The 21,915-nt window shown below is 46.8% G+C and overlaps 5 protein-coding genes across 8 annotated transcripts; 2 read left to right on the forward strand and 3 right to left on the reverse strand.

Annotated features, from left to right (window-relative positions):
• Positions 1-878: 878 nt before the first annotated feature.
• LOC117641084 (class E basic helix-loop-helix protein 22) lies at positions 879-3,904 on the forward strand. Its single transcript, XM_034378189.1, has 4 exons — positions 879-901; positions 1,617-1,977; positions 2,088-2,343; positions 2,430-3,904. Exons 2-4 carry the CDS (start codon positions 1,619-1,621, stop codon positions 2,727-2,729), a joined length of 915 nt encoding a protein of 304 aa, XP_034234080.1. The 5' UTR covers positions 879-901; positions 1,617-1,618; the 3' UTR covers positions 2,730-3,904.
• Positions 3,905-4,003: 99 nt separating this feature from the next.
• Positions 4,004-7,597, reverse strand: LOC117641858 (signal recognition particle subunit SRP72). The gene is made up of 12 exons (XM_034379559.1): positions 7,439-7,597; positions 6,922-7,039; positions 6,711-6,848; positions 6,521-6,638; positions 6,251-6,441; positions 5,891-6,161; positions 5,606-5,809; positions 5,361-5,522; positions 5,121-5,276; positions 4,847-5,004; positions 4,514-4,741; positions 4,004-4,431 (listed from the first exon to the last, which is right to left on the reverse strand). Exons 1-12 carry the CDS (start codon positions 7,539-7,541, stop codon positions 4,302-4,304), a joined length of 1,977 nt encoding a protein of 658 aa, XP_034235450.1. The 5' UTR covers positions 7,542-7,597; the 3' UTR covers positions 4,004-4,301.
• Positions 7,598-7,849: 252 nt separating this feature from the next.
• LOC117641860 (dynein regulatory complex subunit 6-like) lies at positions 7,850-9,740 on the forward strand. Of its 2 annotated transcripts, none has more exons than XM_034379561.1 (6): positions 7,850-7,987; positions 8,080-8,472; positions 8,550-8,664; positions 8,739-8,944; positions 9,022-9,252; positions 9,342-9,740. In XM_034379561.1, coding segments are annotated over exons 1-6 (1,206 nt in total). In that variant the 5' UTR covers positions 7,850-7,985; the 3' UTR covers positions 9,601-9,740. The 2 variants fall into 2 exon arrangements, with proteins under 2 accessions (XP_034235452.1, XP_034235453.1); XM_034379562.1 differs by having other exon boundaries at positions 9,372-9,740.
• Positions 9,741-10,150: 410 nt separating this feature from the next.
• LOC117641861 (cofilin/actin-depolymerizing factor homolog) lies at positions 10,151-15,686 on the reverse strand. Of its 3 annotated transcripts, none has more exons than XM_034379564.1 (5): positions 15,463-15,686; positions 10,995-11,118; positions 10,789-10,907; positions 10,581-10,712; positions 10,151-10,496 (listed from the first exon to the last, which is right to left on the reverse strand). In XM_034379564.1, exons 1-5 carry the CDS (start codon positions 15,463-15,465, stop codon positions 10,428-10,430), a joined length of 447 nt encoding a protein of 148 aa, XP_034235455.1. In that variant the 5' UTR covers positions 15,466-15,686; the 3' UTR covers positions 10,151-10,427. The 3 variants fall into 3 exon arrangements, with proteins under 3 accessions (XP_034235455.1, XP_034235454.1, XP_034235456.1); XM_034379563.1 differs by lacking the exon at positions 15,463-15,686 and adding an exon at positions 14,788-14,808; XM_034379565.1 differs by lacking the exon at positions 15,463-15,686 and adding an exon at positions 11,352-11,372.
• Positions 15,687-16,757: 1,071 nt separating this feature from the next.
• Positions 16,758-21,754, reverse strand: LOC117641857 (RNA polymerase-associated protein RTF1 homolog). The gene is made up of 14 exons (XM_034379558.1): positions 21,536-21,754; positions 20,801-21,077; positions 20,446-20,632; positions 20,157-20,368; positions 19,800-20,076; positions 19,633-19,731; positions 19,446-19,536; positions 19,273-19,355; positions 18,984-19,179; positions 18,805-18,899; positions 18,570-18,732; positions 18,358-18,489; positions 18,124-18,280; positions 16,758-18,050 (listed from the first exon to the last, which is right to left on the reverse strand). Exons 1-14 carry the CDS (start codon positions 21,605-21,607, stop codon positions 17,941-17,943), a joined length of 2,151 nt encoding a protein of 716 aa, XP_034235449.1. The 5' UTR covers positions 21,608-21,754; the 3' UTR covers positions 16,758-17,940.
• Positions 21,755-21,915: the final 161 nt, after the last annotated feature.

The following is a 21,915-nucleotide window of genomic DNA, read 5'->3' on the forward strand; positions in this document are numbered from 1 at the left end:
GAAATTATGAAAGCAGGGACGCTGCCCCAGACAGCGACCTTGTGAATAAATAAAGTGCGATCCGTAAACTCTTAATCAAAAATCATCTGTTTTTCTCGTTTACGTTTTCAAAATTGTCACCGTCAAATTTAATAAATGGCGGTAGGAACACGACGCCTGCGATGTCTCGAGGCTGGGCCGCTTTGGGGCACCGGCAATGTAAACAAACCATAAAAGTTTCGGACGGTGGTCGGGAACAAAATTTAAATTTCAAACCCCATGTTCCTGTGCCGTCTGGGCATCCTAATTTTTCTCGGTGCGGGCGTGATAAGTCGACACAGCTTTTCGCTGGAGCCTCTGCTAGACCCGAAAATTCTGCAGCCCTTGCAGCATGGGTTGCCTACCGCGCAGGCCACAGGCCTCCAGCCCGCGATATCCGTGAGAGCCAGCTTTTCTACGGGGCACGTCGGTCTGTGGTCTGTGGTCCACGGTGCACCCAGCGGCTAGTCCTGCATTGATTCGCATTTCGATCATCGGGATGGGCTCGCGATTCGTGGCACGAAATCCACTCGCCATGCCGGTTGCCAGGCCCCAGGGGCTTGCAGAGGAACCACTCTATTCGTGGGCATGACGGCATAGAGCTGCAGCCCTGCAGCCGGCCGGAGTTTGATAAACCGCGTTCCAGGCCGCCGCCTCGCCGTTCCAGCCGTCCCCAGCTCCAGCCTCGGCTCCAGAGGCTCCAACCCGGTCTCTGCTGCGGGCTGCCGCGCGGACCACTGGCGCCCTCCCTCGGGGGGAGGGTCAACTGCTCGCAAAGGGGGAGGTTCGCTCCGCCACCGTGGCAGCTGCAGCAGCAGCATCTCCCGTCGGGAAGGGAAACCAAATACAGACGAGATTCGTGTTTGCGGACGGCTTACAAGCGGTGAGTAATATTTAATGAAAATTAATCGTTTGCCCGGGGCTTTCTTGCCGGAACGCGGTGCGGACGCACGCCCGGACTTCCCCGGCCGTTGCTCCGACGAGGGATTTCGGCGAAAGGCTTTTCTTTTGAAGTGAGAAACCAGCTAGTGTGAGCGAAAGAGAGAAATGTCACACTTACGAGGTGTCAACCGACGGCTGGGTGATGTATTCGTTAGTGCTCCTGTGACAGTCAGCCACTGATGCAAAAACGGCCGGGTAGGAGTTGAAAGGGTTTCAACATTTCCGAGGAAACGGTCGCATTTGCTTCTCGCCGGGCGGCGGCAGGGAATATTTAGGGGTTCGTGGTGGAAAACCGCGGTGCAGACGCCAAAGGGGGCGGCGGGGCGGCCGCGGAGAGGTTAGGAGCCGCGCCGTCGGCGACACCGCGGTCGCGTCCGCGAGATGAAGGGGAAGGGGAGGGGAGGGGAAGTGTGGGGGACTCTTTGCACCTGCACGTGCACTTGTGCGCTAAACCAGGTGAATTCTGTTTCTACTCGGAGCTGTCAGAAACTTGAGTCGCAACAAGAGTGGAAATTGGAAGAGGGTTTGGAATGGTGCATTGTGTATGCATAGTGTTTTGGCCAGATCAATGATCTTCTGGAAAGCCGAGACCCGGCGCATTTCGGCTATGACGGGGACACGTCGTGACTCAGGTGCTTCCGGTTTCCGGTTTGCAGGGATGGAGCTGCCTGGCGGGGGCTTTCCCTTCCACCACCCCTCCGAGGGGCCCCACCACCCCCACCACCCCCCGCCGCCCCACCACGGCTCCCCCGAAGGGGTGATGCCGCAGGTGCCGGGGCGCCGTACCCCTTTGGGGGCCGTGGGGCTCGGCGGCTTCTACTTCCCGCCGGGGAGTCACCAGATGGCCCCGCCTGGAGGAGGCGCCGGTGGCAGCGTTGGAGGCGGGGGCGCCGGTTCGACTCCGGGCGGCGGCGGAGGCCTCGGCATCAACGTGGGCGGCTGCCACCTGCAGCTGGACGTGCCGGACTCGGGGCCCAAGTCCGACGAGAACAGGCCCGACCAGTTGCACCCCAACAGGTGAGTAGGAAACCCTGAGTGCCTGTCCTGTCTCGTGCGTGTTTGACGCTTTACACTGTCTTGACGCCCCCCCGTCCCGACTGGTCCCGACACCGACGCCGTGTCGACAGGTCACCCCAGCAGCGGCACTCCCACGGCGGCGGCGGCGGCTCCTCGTCGGGGGGCGGCTCTGGCGGCAAGTCCAAGTCCCGCCAGGGGAAGCTGGTGAGGCTCAACATCAACGCGCGGGAGAGGCGCCGCATGCACGATCTGAACGACGCCCTGGACGAGCTGCGCTCCGTCATCCCCTACGCGCACTCGCCCTCGGTGCGGAAGCTGTCCAAGATCGCCACCCTGCTGCTGGCCAAGAACTTCATCCTCATGCAGGTGAGTCGCGCACCACTCTATGAATGGGACACTTTTGGCCGCGTTGCCTTTGCCTGTTGCCTTTGTGACGCGTTGTGACGCCACAGGCCAACGCGTTGGAGGAGCTGCGCCGCCTGATCGGCTTCCTGCAGGCGCAGGCCGTGCAGGCCGGCGCCGCCGTCACGCTGCCCGTGCAGGCCATGGCGGGCATGGGCGGCACGGGCTTCGACATCCAGGCCTTCCTGGGAAACCCCGCCCTCGCCCAGACCGCCGCCGTCTCCGCCGCCGCCAAGATCATCCAGCAGCAGCAGCAGCAGAGGCAGGAGGCGGCCGCGGCACAGGACATCCTGGACGAACAGCAGGGGCAGGCCGCCGCCGCAGCCGCCGCCTCCTCCGCGTCGTCCTGAACGCGTCGTCGGCAAGGGGCAAGGACTCGTGCTTTTGTCGGGGAGTAGCAAGGGAGGCGTGCGGGATCGTCCTGGCGGTCGGAGCCCACGCAACCCCATGCAGTGCCTGACAGTGCCTGTCGGGGTCTCCAGAGTCCAGCCTGGCTTCCATGCTAGCTCACCACGGTGACCACAAAACGGGATAATACTCAGACTTGATCTCTAAGATTGTTTTCGTTCTCTTTGGCTTGTAGGAGACAAATTCTACCCAGCCTAACTGACCGGGTTTAAATTTATGGAAGTCCATGTAATTTCTGCCGTTGAGAAGAATTGATGGACTTCCCTGGAGAGAGGGCCATGAAAACTTTGTAGGCGGTGCAAATTCCGAAAGATAGTAGAACATGTGTGTTTTTCAAGCTGTCTGGAAATTTAAAAAAAATCTTTTTGTCTGAATGATTATAATTTTGGTGGGCAAGACTGAATTTTCCATTTAGCCAGCCCTGAAAATTGTCATGGATATCTTTTGCTAGTTTTTCCCAAATATGTGGTTTGTTTGTGATAGGGAAGCCAATGAAAGATTTATCTTGAAACCAAAGAAAAGTCCCTATGATGGTAATTTGTAAGTTTTGGTGATACATGTAGAGCAATAATGTTAATTCTAGTCGCAGGGTTGTGATGTTAAGAGAGTAAAGTTAATTTTTATCGTAGTAGAGTCATGTTTTCCTTCTTTTACATGTTGAGTCTGTGTCAGCTTAATTTGTGTGCTTAGGGAAGTAAGACTGGATTTAATCTTACAAGTTTTTACATGTAATGAAGGCTCTTATGACATGAATCGGAGACAATTTTGTTCTTTCAGAAATCACGGATTTGTCATTTTAACTCAGGACTGAGGCCACTGTTCTTTATTTGTAACTGTCCACTTCAATTGGAACCTATGTAGACGTAGTTTAGAACTTTTTATTAGCCCCATGTTTGAAATTCACCTTTGTTGAAAAGTGACCATTATGTGTAGTTCAGTTTTGAACTAACTGCTCATGAGCTCTTCATTCCTGTCTTAGTGAGTTTAAAGTGAAAGTGAGCAATGAAAATCTATGAAGTTTCTTCTTTTTCAATATATGTAACAAATGAAAAAAAAAAATGTGTATGCTACTGTGTTCTAGTCAATAAATAAAATAAGCAAAACTTGCTCAAAGCAATCAAGATGTCTGTTGTGAGTAATGACTTTGGCCCAACATTGTAGGATATAAGATGAAATGGGGTGTTAAGGGTATAAAACTTGATTGAAACAAACCACATCCATTCTGCTGAGAAATTTTAATCCTTCAATTTTCCGCATCCATAACATGAACATGATTTAAATTTACAATAATAGTTCATCATTGAAGGTAAGTATACTATAAGAAGATACAGTCTAGATTCTTATTACAAAAATATGCACTCACTAAACAAATTCAAGTTATTAGTACCTGAGAAAAACATGTGTTGGAGATGTTATGGATAATACTGGTAACAAAACTTTCTTTTTGAAAAGTGAGCAAAATGTTGTTTAACACGGAGAATAAGTCTTTAATTGTTGTGCCTAGACTGGCATCATCATTTACCCTTTCCCTTCTTCTTTCCCTTCTGTTGCACTTTCCTTTGCTGCTGGCGTGGTCCTGGCTCCACAATAGGGCTTGTAGCAGCTGGTGATGCCTTGGACTGATTAGAAACTTTTGACATGTCACTGGAAAAATAAATGAGAAGAATTATTCTCCAGAGAATCAATCAATTCATCTACATTACTGTACATCCAACTAAATACTTACTACATGTCACTTGCTCCCGCAGCAGTACCCTGGGTTCCCTTTCCAATGGCTGCGTCCCTAAACCTGCGATCAACTCTTTTCTTGCGGTATCCTGGTCGTTCATGTTTGGGAAGCCAGCGGTCTGGGTTGGGGTCAGGTAAAACACCTGATTCGTAGGGTTTGGGAAGCTTTCCTTTCCTCTTCTTCTTCTTTTTAAGTTTCTTCTGCAGCAACTCATCTCCAGGTGTTCTAAAACAGAGAAGACATTTTGACATTTTAACCAACAATGAAACATAATTCAACACATTTGTCAGATAATAAATACTGCACAGCTTACTAAACTTTACTACTCACCCTGCTTTGGATCCAGGAGAAGGCTCAACCTTGGTGGCCTTTTTGATTACCTTGGTGCCCATTATCCAATTAGAGGATTCTAGAGCATCCACATCTTGGCCTTGGTAGTCCAGGTTAGGCAATTTCTTACTTAAGGCAGTTGCCTTTGCTGGGTCGAACTACAGGGACATGATCAAAAGAACAAAAGATATTAATTAGTTTTACGTTATTAACAGGTCATCATTCAAAATTGTTTTCATTTCTATAATTTACAAAATAAAAAAGAGAAACTTACCTGAGCATAAGCAATGACCAGTTGCGCAAGAGTTTTTGTGCTGTCGGGATTGAGCTTCAAAAGCTCTTCTAAGCTTTGGGCAGCTATGTTCGGTGCACCACTTCTCATGTTAAGATCAGCAGCCTGTCTCCAAAGGAGACGGAGGTCACCCTTATCCTGGAAAAAATAAAATTGGATTACGTACACACAAAAACAATGTACAACAAACATCAATTCTTTAAAATGGACTGTATGACACACCTTGCTTCGCTTATACCATTCAACAGCATCTCGCAGAATATTGGATGCTCCCTCTCGATTATTATCAGCCAGGTAGAGAGTTACCAGAGCACTTACTATGCCTGGCTTGAAAGTGGAGTCACCTAAGTTTCGTAGGATGTTGCAAGCCTCCTTACGATCTCCCTGCAAAAATGAAACAATCCAATCAAAATTGATTCCAGTTAGATTCTAAGCTAAGCCACTGAAGTAGTGAATTATATGCTCACCTGAGCAAGGAGGAGTTGAACTGATGCCAGTTTCATTTCGAGTTCTTGCGTAGGAGATGATGATGCTGCCTTCTCCAGTATAGCAGCTGCTTCTCGAGCTCGTCCATCCCTTGCCAGTTGAGTAGCACGGACAAGTGAGAGGTCAGCAGTCAAATCAGGGTACAATCTTGAGACTAGCTCACATTGTTTCTGACATTGGTCACCCTACAAATCAAACAGGCAATCAAAAACACTATTGCTCAGATATTATTATTAATTCAATCACTTAAAAGATTTAATTCTAACCTGGTTTGTGTACAATAGCATCAAGCATTGGTTCACAGCGATATTTTTCCGCTGCCTTGAGGTCAGCTTGTGTTCTAGGCCATCACTTGAAGCACTCTTCATCTTTTTCTTTGAATCAAAAACATTTTGATCTTTGTTGATAGCCACACTATTGTTGCTGGCGATTGCAACTAAGCTAATGTCATCTGGTTTCCTCTTAAGAGCAGCCGTATAAATTCCTTGAGCTTCCTTTTCTCGGCCTTGCAATTGCAAACAATATGCAAGCTGCACCCTACAAATAAAATTTTATCAATTTAAAAAGAACAAATGTAAATTAAAAAATAGGGAAAGAGGAGGTATGAAGATAAATGTTGATTTTACCGGATGATAGCCAGTTCCTCTTCAATTTCATCCTCAGTTGATCCGTCCTCTTCCAGCATCTCTCGGCACATTTTTTCAGATAGTCTCAGTTTCTTTTCTGCCTCTATGTATTGCTGACGTCCAATCAACTGACATGCGGTGTTATAAACAAGTTCATAAGTGGTTTCCCTAAGTGCAGGCAGTTCTTTTTCCTGAAGGAATCACAAGATTAAGGTAAATATGATAATCCACACAATGGCTAGACATCTATCCTACTAGAATACCACTTACAGAGCCCTCAATGCAGAGGTTAGCAAGCACAGCAGATAAATTGGTCTCACGCTCATCTTCATAATCATCTTCGGTGTTCTTAATTATATCTCTATAAACATCAAAGCATTCCTCATACCTGGCAGAAAGAAGGGAACGGTTTATCAAAATAGCCTCTCACACGAAAATAATAAATACTTATGCTACTTACTGTTCAAGGCGATATAAAATTTGAGCCTTCAATTCTTTTAACTTCACACTGAGCTGCTGCTCTGAATTAACTGTCTTCAGAGCTTCTTGAGGTTGATTCAGTCGATATTGGCAGTATGCTTTCTCAAATGTAAGGTCACTGTAACAATAAGACTATATCTGTAAAATATACCAGTAAAGAAATAGCACACAAGAGAATGTGGATGTAATACCTTGAGAGTTTAGGATTTTTACTGATGAATCCTAAGGCATCATTGAACTTTGAAAGCTGGATAAGGCTCACAATTTTGCAATGAAATGCTTTCTCTTCATCTGCCTGGCTGGAGAGAACTGGAACATTGAGATAATAAGAGAACTGTACTAATGCATATGACGGCATGCATTTGAAATTGTCTCTTTTAACAACTTTGAACCAGACATGCAGCAGACTTGAAGAAATGTTTGATAAGCAATTCTGAGCTCGTATGTTAAATTAAATATAAAGCACGGACAAAAAGGAAACAGGTAACACATTGTGGTAAGAGACATAATAAGAAACCAACAGCTAAGCACGTGCATAAATATTTAAATGGAAGGGCAAAAAATACAAAAATTAAGATGCTTGCCAGAGAAAATTAAATTGTACAATCACTAATGAAATGCAATACTAAATGAACCAGTAGTTCGACACAAGGTTAGGTTTCGGCACATCACTTCAGAAATCAGTAGGGAAGACCTGGTGAGCCTTACTTTTGTTTGCTGCCTTCAGAGCACGTTCGTACTCCCCATTTTGACCGAATTTATTCAATTCGGCATACAAAGCGCTTAAATTGGCTTCTTTAGCCGACGACATCGCATCCAAACATATGCCACTTGTCAGCAGACAACTCCACAACACGTCGCATTCAACTGTCGAAAGGACAGACGATCTCATGTGCGTCACACAAAATAATATTTCTACCAAGTTGTAATGTCATCATGTTGTAAAGAAAATACATTTTAACTAAGTGCTGTAATTTCATTTATGTCTGTGCGTTGATTATTTTCATGATCAACTGGGGAAAGGAAACGAAATCGAAATGTCCCTAGAAACTAGTTAGAAATCAGGTTGGTACCTCTACACGTCAGCAATTTGTTGTTGTTCTTTGTTGTTGTTTATTTATCTTGATTACCGTCAACACGTTTGGCGTCTGCTACGCGATCCGTGCAGATCCGTTCCGTGTTTAATCTATCTTCCATCTCAAATTAGTGTTTCCGAAATATTTTGTTTGATTTCGACATCGTCTTGAATTAAATCATGTCAGTAGTTCTCTAATGCAATTTTTATGCCTTATTATTGATTTAAACGCTGTTGAACCTGCGAACCATGCATTGTTATGATCTATTATCAGGTCTGATGTGGACGCTGACCATCTTGAAGAAGCCGAGGTTTTTCCTACAATACAAGATCTTCCAGAAGAACTCGTAATCTACATCTTGTCATTCTTAAGTTCATCTGAATTATGCACGTGTGTCGCAAAAGTCTGTACCACTTGGCAAGACTTAGCTTTCACCCCTTCGTTGTGGAGATCTAAAGACTATTTATGTCGAGGAGATCAAAAGATAGAGGAGCGAGATGAAATATTCCATCGTGCACCTTGCCTTCGATGTTTGACAATTGCACCATTGGGTTGTGCAGATACATCTTCCTTACTCTCAGCTCTCAAAGGCAGAGTTCTCCCTGTTTCAGAGTTATTTCTCTGTGGACGCAGGCTTGGGAGTGAATTTTACAGAGATGTTTCAGAGTAAGTTGTTTTTTTTAAATTCATTCTCTTTTATGAAAGGATAAATTCAAATTTTGTTCACCTCTTTGTCCTTTAAGACACTTTGAAGGAGTAGAAAAATTGGTTTTACAAGATGTTAGACTACGGCAAGATGACTATTCAGCTCTTGGAAATTTGAGGTCAATGACAACAGTTGTAATAAGTGGTGATCGTGTAAGTAATTTATAATTTCTCTTTTACTTCATACATGAATATCCTAATTTTATTAACAATCTTGTCTTTTAAAGGTAAGCTGGACAGGACTCCAAACTTTACTATCTAGCTGTCCAGATGTATCCTCTCTGCGCATAGGCGTCATGGGTTGTGATGGTGATGACGAGCTTGCTCTAGTGGAAACACTGAATTCCATGTCTACAAAGCTCACCCACTGTCACTTTCTTGGACCTCTTGGACTATCTGACAGAGTATTACAATCTTTAAGCAACTGCACAAGGTATGCCAAAGAGTTGCAACTTTTAGGTACATTAATTTATGTTGGGATCACCATTTTACAAGTTTTTGCGGTTTCAGATTGCAAGAACTAGAGATAAATGACTGCGATGAAGTCAGTGCAGATGGATTATTGAAAGGACTTATGAAGCTGCCTTCATTAGAGAAACTAACTTTAATAAGTCTGTATAATGTACCACCATCGGCATTGAATGAATTTTTCACAGGCATGTCACTAGCTAAGCTGCACCATCTCAATATAGCTGTCTGTAGACTTTTGGACAATGAATGTCTCCGAACAATTTCTGAAAGGTAAGGACATCCAAACAACTTTGCCCCAAAATGATCCAGTTTAGAAAACATTGGTGTCACCTCCTTACCTAAATTACTTCATCTTGCAGGTGTCCTAATCTCCTTTCCTTAAATATCAGGGGCTGTGATCTCATTACTGACGCTGGTGTCGCCGCTGTCTTAGACAACTGCAAGAAATTACACACACTAGAACTTTGGGGTCTCACCAACCTCACTGGAGAAAGTTTTCGCTTATACCTCCCACCTAGTCTACCAGCTCTCAACCTCATAGACTTCCGTTATTGCAGTCTAGTGCCACAGGAACTTTTAAGAAAACTAGAGATTAAAGGCAGGAAAATTCTCTGGTAATGTGGAACATTGCAAGGATGGCATTTTGCATTTGACAGTGAAGGCCAGGGATGAGGTTGGCTAAAGTACTAAAGAATTGAATTCAATTGAAAATGCTATAATTAAGTTTCATATTAAATATTTTTATTATCTTACATCCACCTGGTTCATCTATTTCCACAGTCATTTAAAAAGAACACCTTGTTTTGTATTCGTATAAATTACACTTAAAATGCTCTCCAAAATACAACACCAAATGTAAAATCCCTGATAACATTCAGTTGATGGCCCTTGATGATTAAAAGTAGGCTGTTTCAAATTGACTTTTGTGCAAAGCAAGACTCACAAAATCAAAATAATTCAAAAAACATTTGATTTCTGCCAGTGATGAGACTTGTAGGAAGAAACAGACAAAGTAGGGCTCAGGATTTAATACTGTCAAAATTGAGCTTGTGCTTCCCTTAGCCTCTGTGCTTTAAACGCCAACAGCAGTCTTCACATCACAGGGCTAGGCTCAACTTCCCAAAGCTTCCCATGTGCTTAGTAAAGGAACTCAAAAACAAAGCTCACGTACACTTAAACCTCTTAAATTTATTTAAGAAACTAGAAAAACCGAACATTAAAAACATTTGAAAAGAGAATGGCAATCACAGATTACACATTCACGTACGTGGTACATTCATTGCCAAATTCACATCACACTTTTACATTACGCAGGGGGAGAGCCACATGGAAGTTCCCATTTAGTTACAATAAAAAATGATATCCAAAACGAGTTATCAAGTCATCTAAGACCAGCATAATTAAAAAAATTGTTTTCAGGTTTCTTTTTTTGGCATTGATGGGAGTTACTGCCTGTCAGTGGCACGCAGCTTCTCCTCCACTGCCTCCTCTGATGCTTCCGACAGGTCGGTAGCCTGCAACAGGAGAGCAAGAACATGAATTACGGAAATGGTAACAGAGTCAAATTCACCCATCCTAGCAAATCTAATAAAACACACCTGAATGTACTTCTGAACTCCGACAAGGGACTTCTTGAGGGCATCAAAGCTGGAGGAGTACAACATCTTCTTCTTGACCTTAGCGGTGTCTGGGCACCAGGACATAAGGAAGAGCTTCTGCTTCTTGGAGGCCTGGAACATTAATTCAGTCGTAAGTAAAAGCTTTAGGGGGAAAAAGCTAAGAGCAATGCTTAGGAGGTAAGCCTACCTCTGAGGTTCCTTGACATTGATGGGTGTACTCAAAGTCGAAGAGACCATAGCGGCATTCACCAACACCACCCTTTTGTAGGTCATCTAGGAACTGCTCATAAGCCGCATTGCGGTCCCCTGAAGAGAGAGAAGATGTGAGAATCAAGCAAATAGCCTTTCATTCTGTAAAAATTAAATAGAACTAACGCTGAGAAGAACGCTTACCAATAACCTCAACATCAATCTGCTTCTCGTCCTTAATGTAGAACACTACATAACGGTGCTTCTTGTCCTTCTTGATTTCTTCATAGGTTGTTTTACAAGCGTCTGATACTGTTACTCCAGATGCCTGAAACAAGCAGGAAAGACAGTTAGCAACCAGTCCACAGTCCCCTGTTCAACCCTTCAGTAGGTGCCAGGAAAACAAAAATTACAGACGAGCCTCAGGAAGCAGCACCCCCCTCACTTTTTGGCAAAAAAGTTGCCACGGCAGAAGAGCCGTATTGAAAAAAGGCAGCACGGCATTGAAGACTCCCCCACCAATCCAAAGGGCTTAGAACATGGATCGCAGAGTCGCCTCACCATTCGAAACAGGCCGCCTCGCCGGCTGGACGGTCAGACGGTCGGGATCAACAACCTGCACTTGCGCCCTCCCGTTCACTTCCTGGGCCGGCCCGGCCCGGCCCGCCACCCCCATTGCATTCCCCGGACCGTCCCGGACCCCACTCCAAAACACCACCCCAACCAGAGGCCGGGGAGGGGGAACCACCACAGCCGCTCCACACGCCAGCAGCCATGTCCAAATATGGGCATCCGGCGCCGGTAGCGGAGAGGGGGAGGGGAGGGGAGGGGCGTCGCGGAGGGGAGCGGGCGGGGATCAGCGAGCATGCGCAACAAGGAACAATAAGCACTTTCACTAACCGACCCGACCCGTCCCATCCTCCCCAGCAACACCAGCCGGCCGGCCGGCGTCGTTCCGCGCCGCTCAAGAAGCCTATGCCCATGCAGCAAGAACGCTACCGGCCGCCCCGCCGGCACCGCCCCGCCGGAGGCCAAACCGAGGGAAACCTATCAGATTCGCGCAAACGCGGCGAAACCCAGTCCAGCGCGACGCCATGGCGACGCTAGCGGCCGCGACCAACAAGCTTCGTGCCGAGGTGACTCAGCGCCCGAAACGGCCGCCGCGGGCAGCGGGCTTGACAGCGGGCTGTACGCAACGCAGCGACTCGGCGGGCTGCAGGTGGCGCGAGTCCGGCAGTCCAGCCGTCGCCGCCAAGCCGGCACTGGACGCCACCGCCACCGGCCGGAAGCAGGCCAAGCAGGCGCGGCAGCAGCGGCAGCGGGCCGGGCGCCACTCCGGGAGCCGCCGCTACGCCGCAACAACCGTGGCACTGCAGCGGCCAGCCACAAAAAACTAAATCCTGCCGCTAGACGGCGCTGTCATCGTCAAAGACACGCCAACGTCACCCTTCGGCCCCTCGCGGAACCAGTTCTAATGAGACACCGACGACCTTCGGTGGCAGAGGAGGGGAATGGACACCCGACCAGCTCCCGTTGCAGATCCCAAACCGGCACCGCAACAATTTGAGGGAATTCAAGGGAGCAAGAACGCGCTGCGGGGCCGGCTAGGGCCGGCTCGTCCCGACCGACAGCTTTTGGGGCAACAAGGTGGATTCTGCCTCGCCGAGCCTAGCCCTCCAGCCGGGCCGCGGACCATGACATGACGCCAGCCGAGCTCCAAGCGTCTCCGCGCGCCCGAGTCCCAGACATCTAGCGCTCGGGGCGCGGGTCCGACGCTCCCGCCAAGACGAGGCGGACGCGACACCCGAATGGACCGCCCTGCGTCCCACTTTTGTCATGACATTCCACCGACCCCAGTTTCTGGCAGAGTGGCCGATTCACAGATCGGGATCAGAGGGTGGTCGCGGCGGTACGCGTGCGGTGAACTTGAAAAGTCGCGACCTCAAATGCCGCCCGCCCAGGCCGGGCGCCGTAACATCTGGCAAGGAATCAAAGCGAGTCGCGCCGCCCTCCCACTTCCACCTTGCGGTGCAGTGTGCTTGCGCGGCTTGCGCCTCGCCAGCCAGACTCGCTGGAGACGTCGCCGCCGGCCGCGTTGCGAAACGCGGTGACGCGGCCTGCCACACCCACATCCCCGCCACACGACCGTCATGCCCGCCCTTCGAGACGAACCACAGATAAGACAACAGGTCGGCTTCGACGTGAGCCTCTGAGTCACGGAGGACCAAGACGTCGATGCAGAAAACCTCGGGCAGGCACACCTGCACGTCGTCATCGAGCCCCCCGGCCACCCTAGCCGACAGCCGTTCGAGCCATTGCCCCCAGCCTGCGGCTGAGCGCGCCGGGTGGTGCCGGCTGGCCACCCTAGCCCATGCGTGTGGGGCTAAAACTGGCTAAATATAGGGGCCAAGCGTGGCGGTGCTCTGGCGGTGCGGCGTGGAGTTTGGCGTGGCACGGCGAGGGAGAGCCCCGGCGCCGCGTAGCCGCGCTGCTGTCTAGCACGGCGAGGCGGCCCGACGGCGGCCCAGCGGGCATCGTACGGCAGGGGGGCGGACGTCCGCACGACTCACAAAGTTCGCAGAGCTGGGTCATAAACGGACCGCTCCTCATTACCCTAATTGCGGCCCAGGCGAGCGGTCAGCGCGCCGCACTGAGCACCTCGAGGTCGCGGGTTCGCGACCCCCCGCAGCTGTTTTCGTGCGGACCAGCCCCGCCCTGCATGACCCATTCAAAGACGCGCCTCTCCCTCGCAGATGAATAAAAAGGATCTAAATTTTAAGCCGCTGGCGAGCCGCCCCACATCGTCAGGCGGCCCGCGTGGGTTGACACCCAACCCCAACTATTTCTAGCGACCAGACGAAAAGCTCCACAACAACCAAGCGTCGCTTCAACAAATAAAGGGTTATAGGCTACCGAAATAGCCCTTCCCCTGAAGGGAATACAACCCGCTCACGAAAGAGCTCGTATGGTGAAGGTGCAACGCACGAGTCCTGCAAGTTCAAGGGTACTGTATTCACATCCGTCCGATAAGACAGAACCGCTACGACGGTGCATCAGCCAACACAGATAAGGAAACTGACCACCCTTCACGGACCTCAGCCCCCGAGGACTCCGCCGTGCCTGAACCGCCGACGTCAAAACGTGGCTTTCCCCTCCAAATTCGCGATGCCCTCGGTACAGCCACGCAACGCTCGCGTGCTAGGCGCAGGAAAGCGGCACGAAAGCCTGCGGCCCCTGCGGGACGGACCGAGTGCACTTTCTCGGCGGACTGTACAGACCCTCTAACATCGCTCGTTCGAGCGTGCGCGGCGTGCGCAGGAACGGGTACAGAACAAGGCGGGGCCGGGGGCAGCCCAAGGCAGGGGCAGGCAGGGGCACGCAGACACAGGCCTTGGCCGCCAATGATTCATACCCGGCCGAATCCGGACCGGACTCGGCACACGAACGCCGCCTCGACAACCCTAACCTCAACACATCCTGTCATTCGCGGCGCCCCATCGCACGAAAACACTGCCACCGTCGGCAAGCAGTGCTGATCCCCGCACATGCGCCCCCTGGGAATTGAGTACATGGGAAACAATTTCGTTCCGGCCCCCCAATGGAGCCGGTTCGAACCGCGAACAGTAATGCGTTGGCAACTACGCCGCTGTTGGGAGGTGGAGTGGAGTCAACGACCATGTCACTTTAGGCTGTCACTGTGCAAACCAGTTGCAGGACGCAAAGGGCGGAAGTGCAAAGATTTAGGGCAGAGGCCCATGCACCGACAGAAAGGCAGTGCTAAAAGCCGCCCGGGGGCCACACAAAGGGTTTGACAGCGCATCTGCCAGGCGGCAAGGGGTGCGTCAGAGGTTAGGCGTGCAACGGCCGCATTCGCACGGCCCCATTGTAACAACAACGACGTCGCAATTGACAGATGCAGACGATTTTCAAAATCAAAGCAGCTGCCAGAAGAGGAGCGAGCGGCGATGACAGCCTACTAGAACAGCCGCGCAGCTACCTGCATAGAACCAAGTGCAGGAACACTCGAATGAAGGGCTGGCGCGGTGAGGGTTCACCAAATTTCGACAGAATCAGTGGGTACGAGTGACAGCAGTGCGGAAACGAGCCTGGCATTTTACACCGATGCGTCACGTGTGGACGCCGCCCTCAGTGGCGAACACAGCGCAGAGCGATCCGATCCGGCTGGAGGCCCCATCCCATTCAGCGGGCCGGGACCGGGACCCTCACCCCAGCCGGCTCGGCTCCAATAGGGGGCCGCACATAAGCCCGGTTGGGGCCAATTTGGAATCAATTTTGAGCCGCAAGCCGAAACCGATCGACAAAATCAGGAAGCTCCGCCTACTCTCGCCCAGCAAGCAAGCACCGGGAGGGTGGGCGGTGCTAAGCTCACACGAGGCCAAACCAAAACTACGCCCCAGACGTCGCAAGCACGAACCCGGCCCTCGAGCCGGTGGAAAATTAACTCAGTTCGCGAGGATTAACTCGGCTAGAGCCATGCCCTGCACCGTTCGAGACTTCCAGACATCAAATGCAGAGCTAGAAGAAGATGGCGACAGCCGGCTTATCCTTTGCAGAACCCGACCGGTCCGCGACACTACGTGACACCGCCCTACACCCTGTTCCATTTCGCCATTTGGCCGACACGCGAGTCAACCGCGGCCCGCACACTTACCATTGTGATAGATTAGTATCCGCTTGCGTTAGTCCAGATGTGCACTTTGGTTCAAAACAACGTTAACACCGACACGGGACAAGGCGGTCGAGGACGGCAGAAGGCAGGGTGGTTTACCTCAGCCAGAGCACAACCCGCAGGACAACTACTGAATCAGGGCCCGAAGTCGGCCGCTTCTTGTATCACTCCGCCTGGCCTGTCTCTAGTTCCGTTGCAAGCCGCTCTCCCATTGGCGCGGACGGCGGCACTTCCACCAGGCGGAGCGCGGAGCCAGGCGGGTCCCCTTGGCTTGACGTTCCACAAAAATTGCACAACGTGCTGTGTTACCGAAAAAAATCGTTGACCGTCCTTAAGTTTAACAGAGCAGGGTTGAATCGACTCAGAGCGAACATTTTGAGTCATTTCACTTAACGCGACATGTTTTTGAAGTTCGTGTCGCACTACTTCTCTAGGTCGCATCACCGATTTCTCAGCATGAGTCGGCTACTACGTGAATCTGTTGAAGCTTAATGTATCTTTAGCTTGTGAATCACTCTAATCTGTACACTCGCGTCAGACGACGATTCCCAGTAAAAATTAGGGAAATATCACTCGATTTAATAATAACATACACAGGCAGGGAAAACCACGATAATGGATTGGATACATAAATAGGGTATCTTTATGACTATGTCAAGCGTACACCAATCAAATCATCGGTTAGGAGCATATAGACTATTTCAGCGGAGCCGAGAAGAAGAACAAAAGGCGAGCGGGCCACTTCCGCTTGGGTCACAACAAACAGACAACAGAGGATTTAAACATCGCCGAAAATCTCTTTTTGAAAGTTACACGGCTTTTTGAAGCTTACACATAATATTTGAGACTCATCCGAGTGAAAATAACATGTTATTGGAACCGCTGGTAGGTAGAAAACCAACGCGTCGTCTGTTTGTTGTGACCCAACCGGAAGTGACCCGCTCGCCTTTTGTTCTTCTTCTCGGCTCCGCTGAAATAGTCTATTTCCTTTTATGGTAAGGGACGGGTAATCTGCGCCAACGCGAACAAATTCAAATATATATTGCGGCCAGCTGATAACCGGCAGCCTCCTGAATAAGTCCTTGTAAAGACATCGGAACGTCACGACGGGAAAAGACCGAGAACAGCTAAAGGAGACATTTAGTGAATGCAAACTGGTTCAAGTGCTAGTCAGTGCGTCAGTGCAAAGCTGGCCGGGTGAAGTACCGGGAGTTGGGTGGAGAACATATCCAGCTGCAAAAAACTGGATTAAGATAGATAAATTGAAAAAAAAAATGCATGATGCCTGTAAAATCTTTATTTCCTTCTCCTCCTCAAGCTCAATACTAATATTGAAATATTTCAGTTCATTCAGTTTATATGTGACAAATTAAACTAAGCAAAATTCACGTTTTTCTGAATAAGGGTAACATAAATAAAAGAAACACCATGCTTGTCAGAAGCTATCACAAAACAAAGAAGTGCACACCTGGTTGCAGCACTAAATAATGTAAACAATGAAGAAGATTGCAGATGAAACATTCCCAACTGATCTGCCCAAAATACCATTTTGAGGCAATTATTCAGAGAGTCATTAAGTCTCAAGACAAGAAAATATGTTCAGACTAAATCTGGTAGAACAGACAACAACATAGCTATTTAATGGCCACCCAAATTTTAGTACGAAGGCAGTTTTACTTTTGCCACTCCATCTTTATGCCATGAAATAGCACAATTGTAACTACATTTCTCATGAGAAATGTCAACCATCTCTTAACGGTGACTTTAATGAAATGAATTGGTTGAGTCACACTCTCTCAAGACAATTGTCTTGTTATTATAAATGACTTTAATAAACTTTGACATTTTGGGTCACTATATTGTATACGCATTTGATGCATATTTATTTAGATGGACTTAACATGTCTACAAAGGTACCTATGATAATCAATCCATCCACAGTGCAACATTCTATTCTAATGCAGCACAGTTATATAACTGAGCGATAAGAGAAACTTTCTTTGACCTATATTTGTAATGCTAAGTTAATCATACATCATTTATATGTCAAATGCTTTGAGCTTAGTACATGTTTAGAGTGCTAAACCTTGACGGCAAATCATAATAAAAGCACAAGAATGATAATAATAATAATTTAAAAAAAACAAGAACGCTTGGCATTACGAATTGCATTAACTTACTGTAACACTTTACAAATGGTCTTCTTATAACTAATTAAACTATGACGTGCAGGCTGCTCAATAAATAAAAGCTCATATGGCCCAAATTACATAGAGAAAACATTCTCTTTTGAGCACAGTTTTGGGGGCACCATGTCTTGCATGACTAAAAACATACAGAGCTGAGAATTTGACATGATTGCCAACTGGGTTACACATTGCAATAAGAAGGGAGTAATTCATAAAACATAATTCTGAAGTCATCAGGAAATATTTACAAATGGGCCTAGGAATCAACAGATTAGATTAGCCCTCTTTTCTTCTTGTAGTCTTCCAGGTTCAAGGATCTTCTCGGACCCGTGTCCTTCACAGTGCTGGCAGGCTTTGGAGTAACACTCACTGGGTTGGATGCTACACAAGAAAGAATGATGTAAGCCCACAGGAAAAGATCTTATGTAGGGTAGCCACAACACTCAGTACTTACATGAAACAGGCATGTCCAGATCTATTCTTATATCAAAATCATGAGCTAAAAACAGATCTTCAGTCTTGGTCATGAGGGCTCCACCTGGTTTCCCTTTTGAATTTTTTTCTTTGTCTTTATCCTTTTCATTCTCCTCAGAGGGCTTGTCTTTGACAGCCTGTGAGGACATTAAGACCATAAATTAGGCACCACATTGAAAATTAAAAAGACAATATCAGTCTGATGGTTCCTCACCGGTGTTAATTCAGTAGGTTTCATTTCAACCGTGTCTGGCTCATCATTTGCTTTAAACACCATGCGAGGTTTCGTATGTCGCCTTGTAAATGGATCCATTACTTTCAATCCTTTGGAAGCTTTCAGTTCAGCCTAAAACAAAGGATGAGACATGAAATTTACATGGAGGTTGTTTTTGCCATGCAAACCAAACTTATGAAACATGACATTACCAAAATAGCCTTTTCAGCCTCTTCTACATTTCTTTTGCGGTTTCGGTCATTGATATATGATATACTTGATATGGTTGATGTACGCATTTTGTCTAGCTCATTAGCTCTTTCTTCTAGCTCCAACAATTTTTGTGCTAGTGTTGCGGCTTCTTCTTCATCGCCCCTTGAGATAAAAACATTTGGGTAAATTACAACCAATCAATCATTCAGTCACAATTAACAGTGTGAAACTTACTTTGAATGAGCAATATCTCGCTCCTTCATTAATTGTGTTTTCTTCATGGCATAATTGTATGTATTGTTCTGAAATCGGCTTTTTTCTTGCACAATCTGAAATTGAAACAAGAAATGATAAATGAAACAAAATTTCACAACTTACAATGATAATAAGAACTATGGGACCTAAGAACCTACTTTCTCAATATCTTCCTCCTTAAATTCATATACCATTGCTTCACGAATATCTTGCAACTTCTTCTCTACATCATCCATTGTAGGTAAGGAAATGGCTTGGAGGGCACAGGTCTCTCTCCATTTATTAAACTCACTATCAGTAAAGTCTTGATTTGAAATAAACTCCAAGCGGAAAACTCTTTCTTGTGCTCCATGTCTAATGAGAATGTGGGAGAAAAGAAATACTGTCAGGGCAAGTTCAATAAATAATTTAAAGTGGATTACTTCACTTTTCAGCCCATATTCAAACCTGAGCTTTAGTCCTTTGTTAGTGCGTGTCGTGCCAAGTTGGTAAATCTTCCCTGTTTCACATACACCACTTATTTCAGCAACCTACATGATCAAAGGACAGACATAAATAGTGTTGACAAGAGAAAAACAAAAGTTTTGAGAAATTGACAAATTCATGAGCTAAATTCTTACTCTGTACACAGGCACATTGTTGTGATTTCCAATGCCTATTCTCACAAAGCATCCTTCTACAACTCGATTGAAAAAAGGCAAATGCACAAATCTGTTCAGATAAATGAAAAAAATAAAGAAAAAGATTTCATCATTTTAAAAAGAATAATACACAAAAAAATTACATGTTCAAACAGAATTAACAAACCTTTCAAGCTTATGGCGGGATAATCTGATTTTAGTGATATCTTCCTTCTTAGCTATAACTTGAGTTTTCTTAGATTTTGTCTTGGAACTGGACACTGACCTGTCATAATAAGCAAGTTATGAGAAAGGCTGCAGATACAGGGTAAACACCTAGGAGTGCCCACTAACCTTTTATCAGAGTCTGAACCAGAGCCACTGCTGCTACTACCACTACTGCTTGAACGTCTTCCTCTCCGGCTTCCTTTCTCACTCTTATCACTTTCCGAACCACTGTCATCGCTATAAATATCTGATGCTTTCAGTTTGGTACGGGAGCTTCCTCCTCCAGCAGACTTTCCATCAGAGTCATCGCCATCCCGGTCATCCTTGTCATCGTCACTACCCCTACCTTTCTCTTCTTCTCGTTTCTTTTCATCATCTACCCTCTTCTGACGTTCACTTTCCTCTGCAGGAAATCAGTTTCATAAATTTAAGAGAGAAAAGCGAAAATGAAGTTAAAAAGAATAGTTAAAACCAGGAAATTACCTCTTTTTAGTTTCTCTTCACGGCGTTTTTTCAACATGTCCATAGCAGCAGCCTTTTTGTTTTCTGTTCTCCCTCTATTTTCTTCAACAGTTTTCTTTCTCTCTTTGCTCCTCTCTTTAGGATCCATCTTAAGTTCTTTCTTCTTGTCATGGTCTTTCTTTTTCTTCATCTCTTGCTTTTTGGCCAGCCTCAGCTTTTTCTCTATTTCAAACCTACCAAGTTCAAAGTAAGAATACAATGCAGATAGCAAAAGCAAGCTGACCATTCAAAATAGCAATCCTAAAAATACCTTGTTTTCATCACTTCACGATGTTCAATACGTTTGAAAATTTCTTGCTCACGCTCTTTTTCCGTCATCTGTGCCAATCTAGCTTGATCTTCCTCATCTCCCATTAAGTTTTCATCATATCCATCATTGAATTCCTCTTGACTGGAGTCTGAATCGTCAGAATCTGATCCGCTGTCAGACACCTCACCTGCCAAACAAAGTCAAAATAATTCTACATTACAAATCCTGTGCAAAAAATCATACCTCAAACATGATCAAATTAAAGATGGTTCCTTCAGTTGATCAATGATACAGCCCCTGTGACGTGTTGATAATGAAAACCCACTTGTTATGAAACACAGAGATATCAACAAACCTTCTTCAGGCTCAGATGTTTTCCCCTTTGCAGTAGGGCGTTCATCTCCACTGTCTGAATCGGAGGAGGATGAAGATGAAGATCTAGTCATGGTACGTTTTCCAGTCCTCTTTGCAGCCTTTGGTTTCTTCTTCTTACTAGTTCCTTTGGCGTCCCACTCTCCATCAGACCCAGAAGACGTATCAGAATCAGTGAAAACTTTCCCCTTTTTGGGCCCAGAGCTTTCATTCGGAGATCCATCATTTTTGGCTTTCTTCTTAAGGCTGGTCAGCAATTCCTACAAGGGAAAGAGAGATAAAACAATGAAACAAGCGAATTTAAAACAAATGCATGAAACATTTAATAGAAGGATTAGATATATTGGCATGACAATCTAGTGGTTGAATGAGGCAGCTTGTAAACATAACCTCCAAATGACTTGAAAACAAAATTCCGGATTCAGCATTTCAAGATCATTCCGAAAGCATTTTACGACAGGATAACTGATTTTAAAGAAAAATCAACAACGGCGTGCGAGTAATTGCATCTTTGTGCGACAATAAAATACGTCGCAGCAGACGCGGGACGTTGAGCATCGGTCATCCCCAACCTCTCTGCACTGTAAGTACACATTTACATGCAACCAAACATGGCTCTACGAAAATTATAGGCAACCAAATGCAACGGCGAGTCTGACACACGTTACTTTCATTCTTTTCAGAAGGTGACCCAGGGAATAATGTGGTCGATACTCACCTTATCAACATCGGAGTCACTGCTGTCGCTTTCGTTAGAATCAGAATCCAGGGGAATTTTTCTCTTGGACATTCTCGTGGCGGGTGTGATTTGGCTGCGAAATCGCTGTCACAACCGTCCACTTAACAGCAAAAACGCAACGCAAAGGACGAAAATGGTACCTGACAAGTACAAGTAAGTAGGAGAAGGTAAGAGGGAGAGAGAGAGATGGATGTATATTTCTCTCTTCGTCTGTGTTGCTTTCGAAACACACCGCCTTTGAAAAAGCACGGACTCACGCGACAATAGCCAACTTAATCATTAATCGTGGAGTCCTACTGCTGCTTCTGTATTTTCAAGTCTTGATTCGAAGCAAAAAAATGAAAACAAAATGGTGAGTC

The sequence above is a fragment of the Thrips palmi genome, unplaced genomic scaffold, assembly GCF_012932325.1.
Source record: "Thrips palmi isolate BJ-2018 unplaced genomic scaffold, TpBJ-2018v1 HiC_scaffold_15, whole genome shotgun sequence".
Lineage (NCBI taxonomy): Eukaryota > Metazoa > Arthropoda > Insecta > Thysanoptera > Thripidae > Thrips > Thrips palmi.

What these genes read in the sequence shown, in the direction of transcription:
- LOC117641084 (XM_034378189.1), top strand. Translation starts at nt 1,619, where the DNA reads ATGGAGCTGCCTGGCGGGGGCTTTCCCTTCCACCACCCCTCCGAGGGG. An exon ending in GACCAGTTGCACCCCAACAG is followed by an intron (nt 1,978 to 2,087) that starts GTGAGTAGGAAA and finishes CCGTGTCGACAG; the next exon opens with GTCACCCCAGCAGCGGCACT. An exon ending in AGAACTTCATCCTCATGCAG is followed by an intron (nt 2,344 to 2,429) that starts GTGAGTCGCGCA and finishes GTGACGCCACAG; the next exon opens with GCCAACGCGTTGGAGGAGCT.
- LOC117641858 (XM_034379559.1), bottom strand. Translation starts at nt 7,541, where the DNA reads ATGTCGTCGGCTAAAGAAGCCAATTTAAGCGCTTTGTATGCCGAATTG. An exon ending in AAAAATCCTAAACTCTCAAG is followed by an intron (nt 6,849 to 6,921) that starts GTATTACATCCA and finishes TTATTGTTACAG; the next exon opens with TGACCTTACATTTGAGAAAG. An exon ending in TGCTATTGTACACAAACCAG is followed by an intron (nt 5,810 to 5,890) that starts GTTAGAATTAAA and finishes TTTGATTTGTAG; the next exon opens with GGTGACCAATGTCAGAAACA.
- LOC117641860 (XM_034379561.1), top strand. An exon ending in TTGTAATAAGTGGTGATCGT is followed by an intron (nt 8,665 to 8,738) that starts GTAAGTAATTTA and finishes TGTCTTTTAAAG; the next exon opens with GTAAGCTGGACAGGACTCCA. An exon ending in TCTTTAAGCAACTGCACAAG is followed by an intron (nt 8,945 to 9,021) that starts GTATGCCAAAGA and finishes TTGCGGTTTCAG; the next exon opens with ATTGCAAGAACTAGAGATAA.
- LOC117641861 (XM_034379563.1), bottom strand. An exon ending in GATTGATGTTGAGGTTATTG is followed by an intron (nt 10,908 to 10,994) that starts GTAAGCGTTCTT and finishes CTCTCTCTTCAG; the next exon opens with GGGACCGCAATGCGGCTTAT. An exon ending in GAGTTCAGAAGTACATTCAG is followed by an intron (nt 10,497 to 10,580) that starts GTGTGTTTTATT and finishes CTCCTGTTGCAG; the next exon opens with GCTACCGACCTGTCGGAAGC.
- LOC117641857 (XM_034379558.1), bottom strand. Translation starts at nt 21,607, where the DNA reads ATGTCCAAGAGAAAAATTCCCCTGGATTCTGATTCTAACGAAAGCGAC. An exon ending in TGAAGAGAAACTAAAAAGAG is followed by an intron (nt 20,077 to 20,156) that starts GTAATTTCCTGG and finishes GATTTCCTGCAG; the next exon opens with AGGAAAGTGAACGTCAGAAG. An exon ending in ACAATGTGCCTGTGTACAGA is followed by an intron (nt 19,356 to 19,445) that starts GTAAGAATTTAG and finishes TTGATCATGTAG; the next exon opens with GTTGCTGAAATAAGTGGTGT.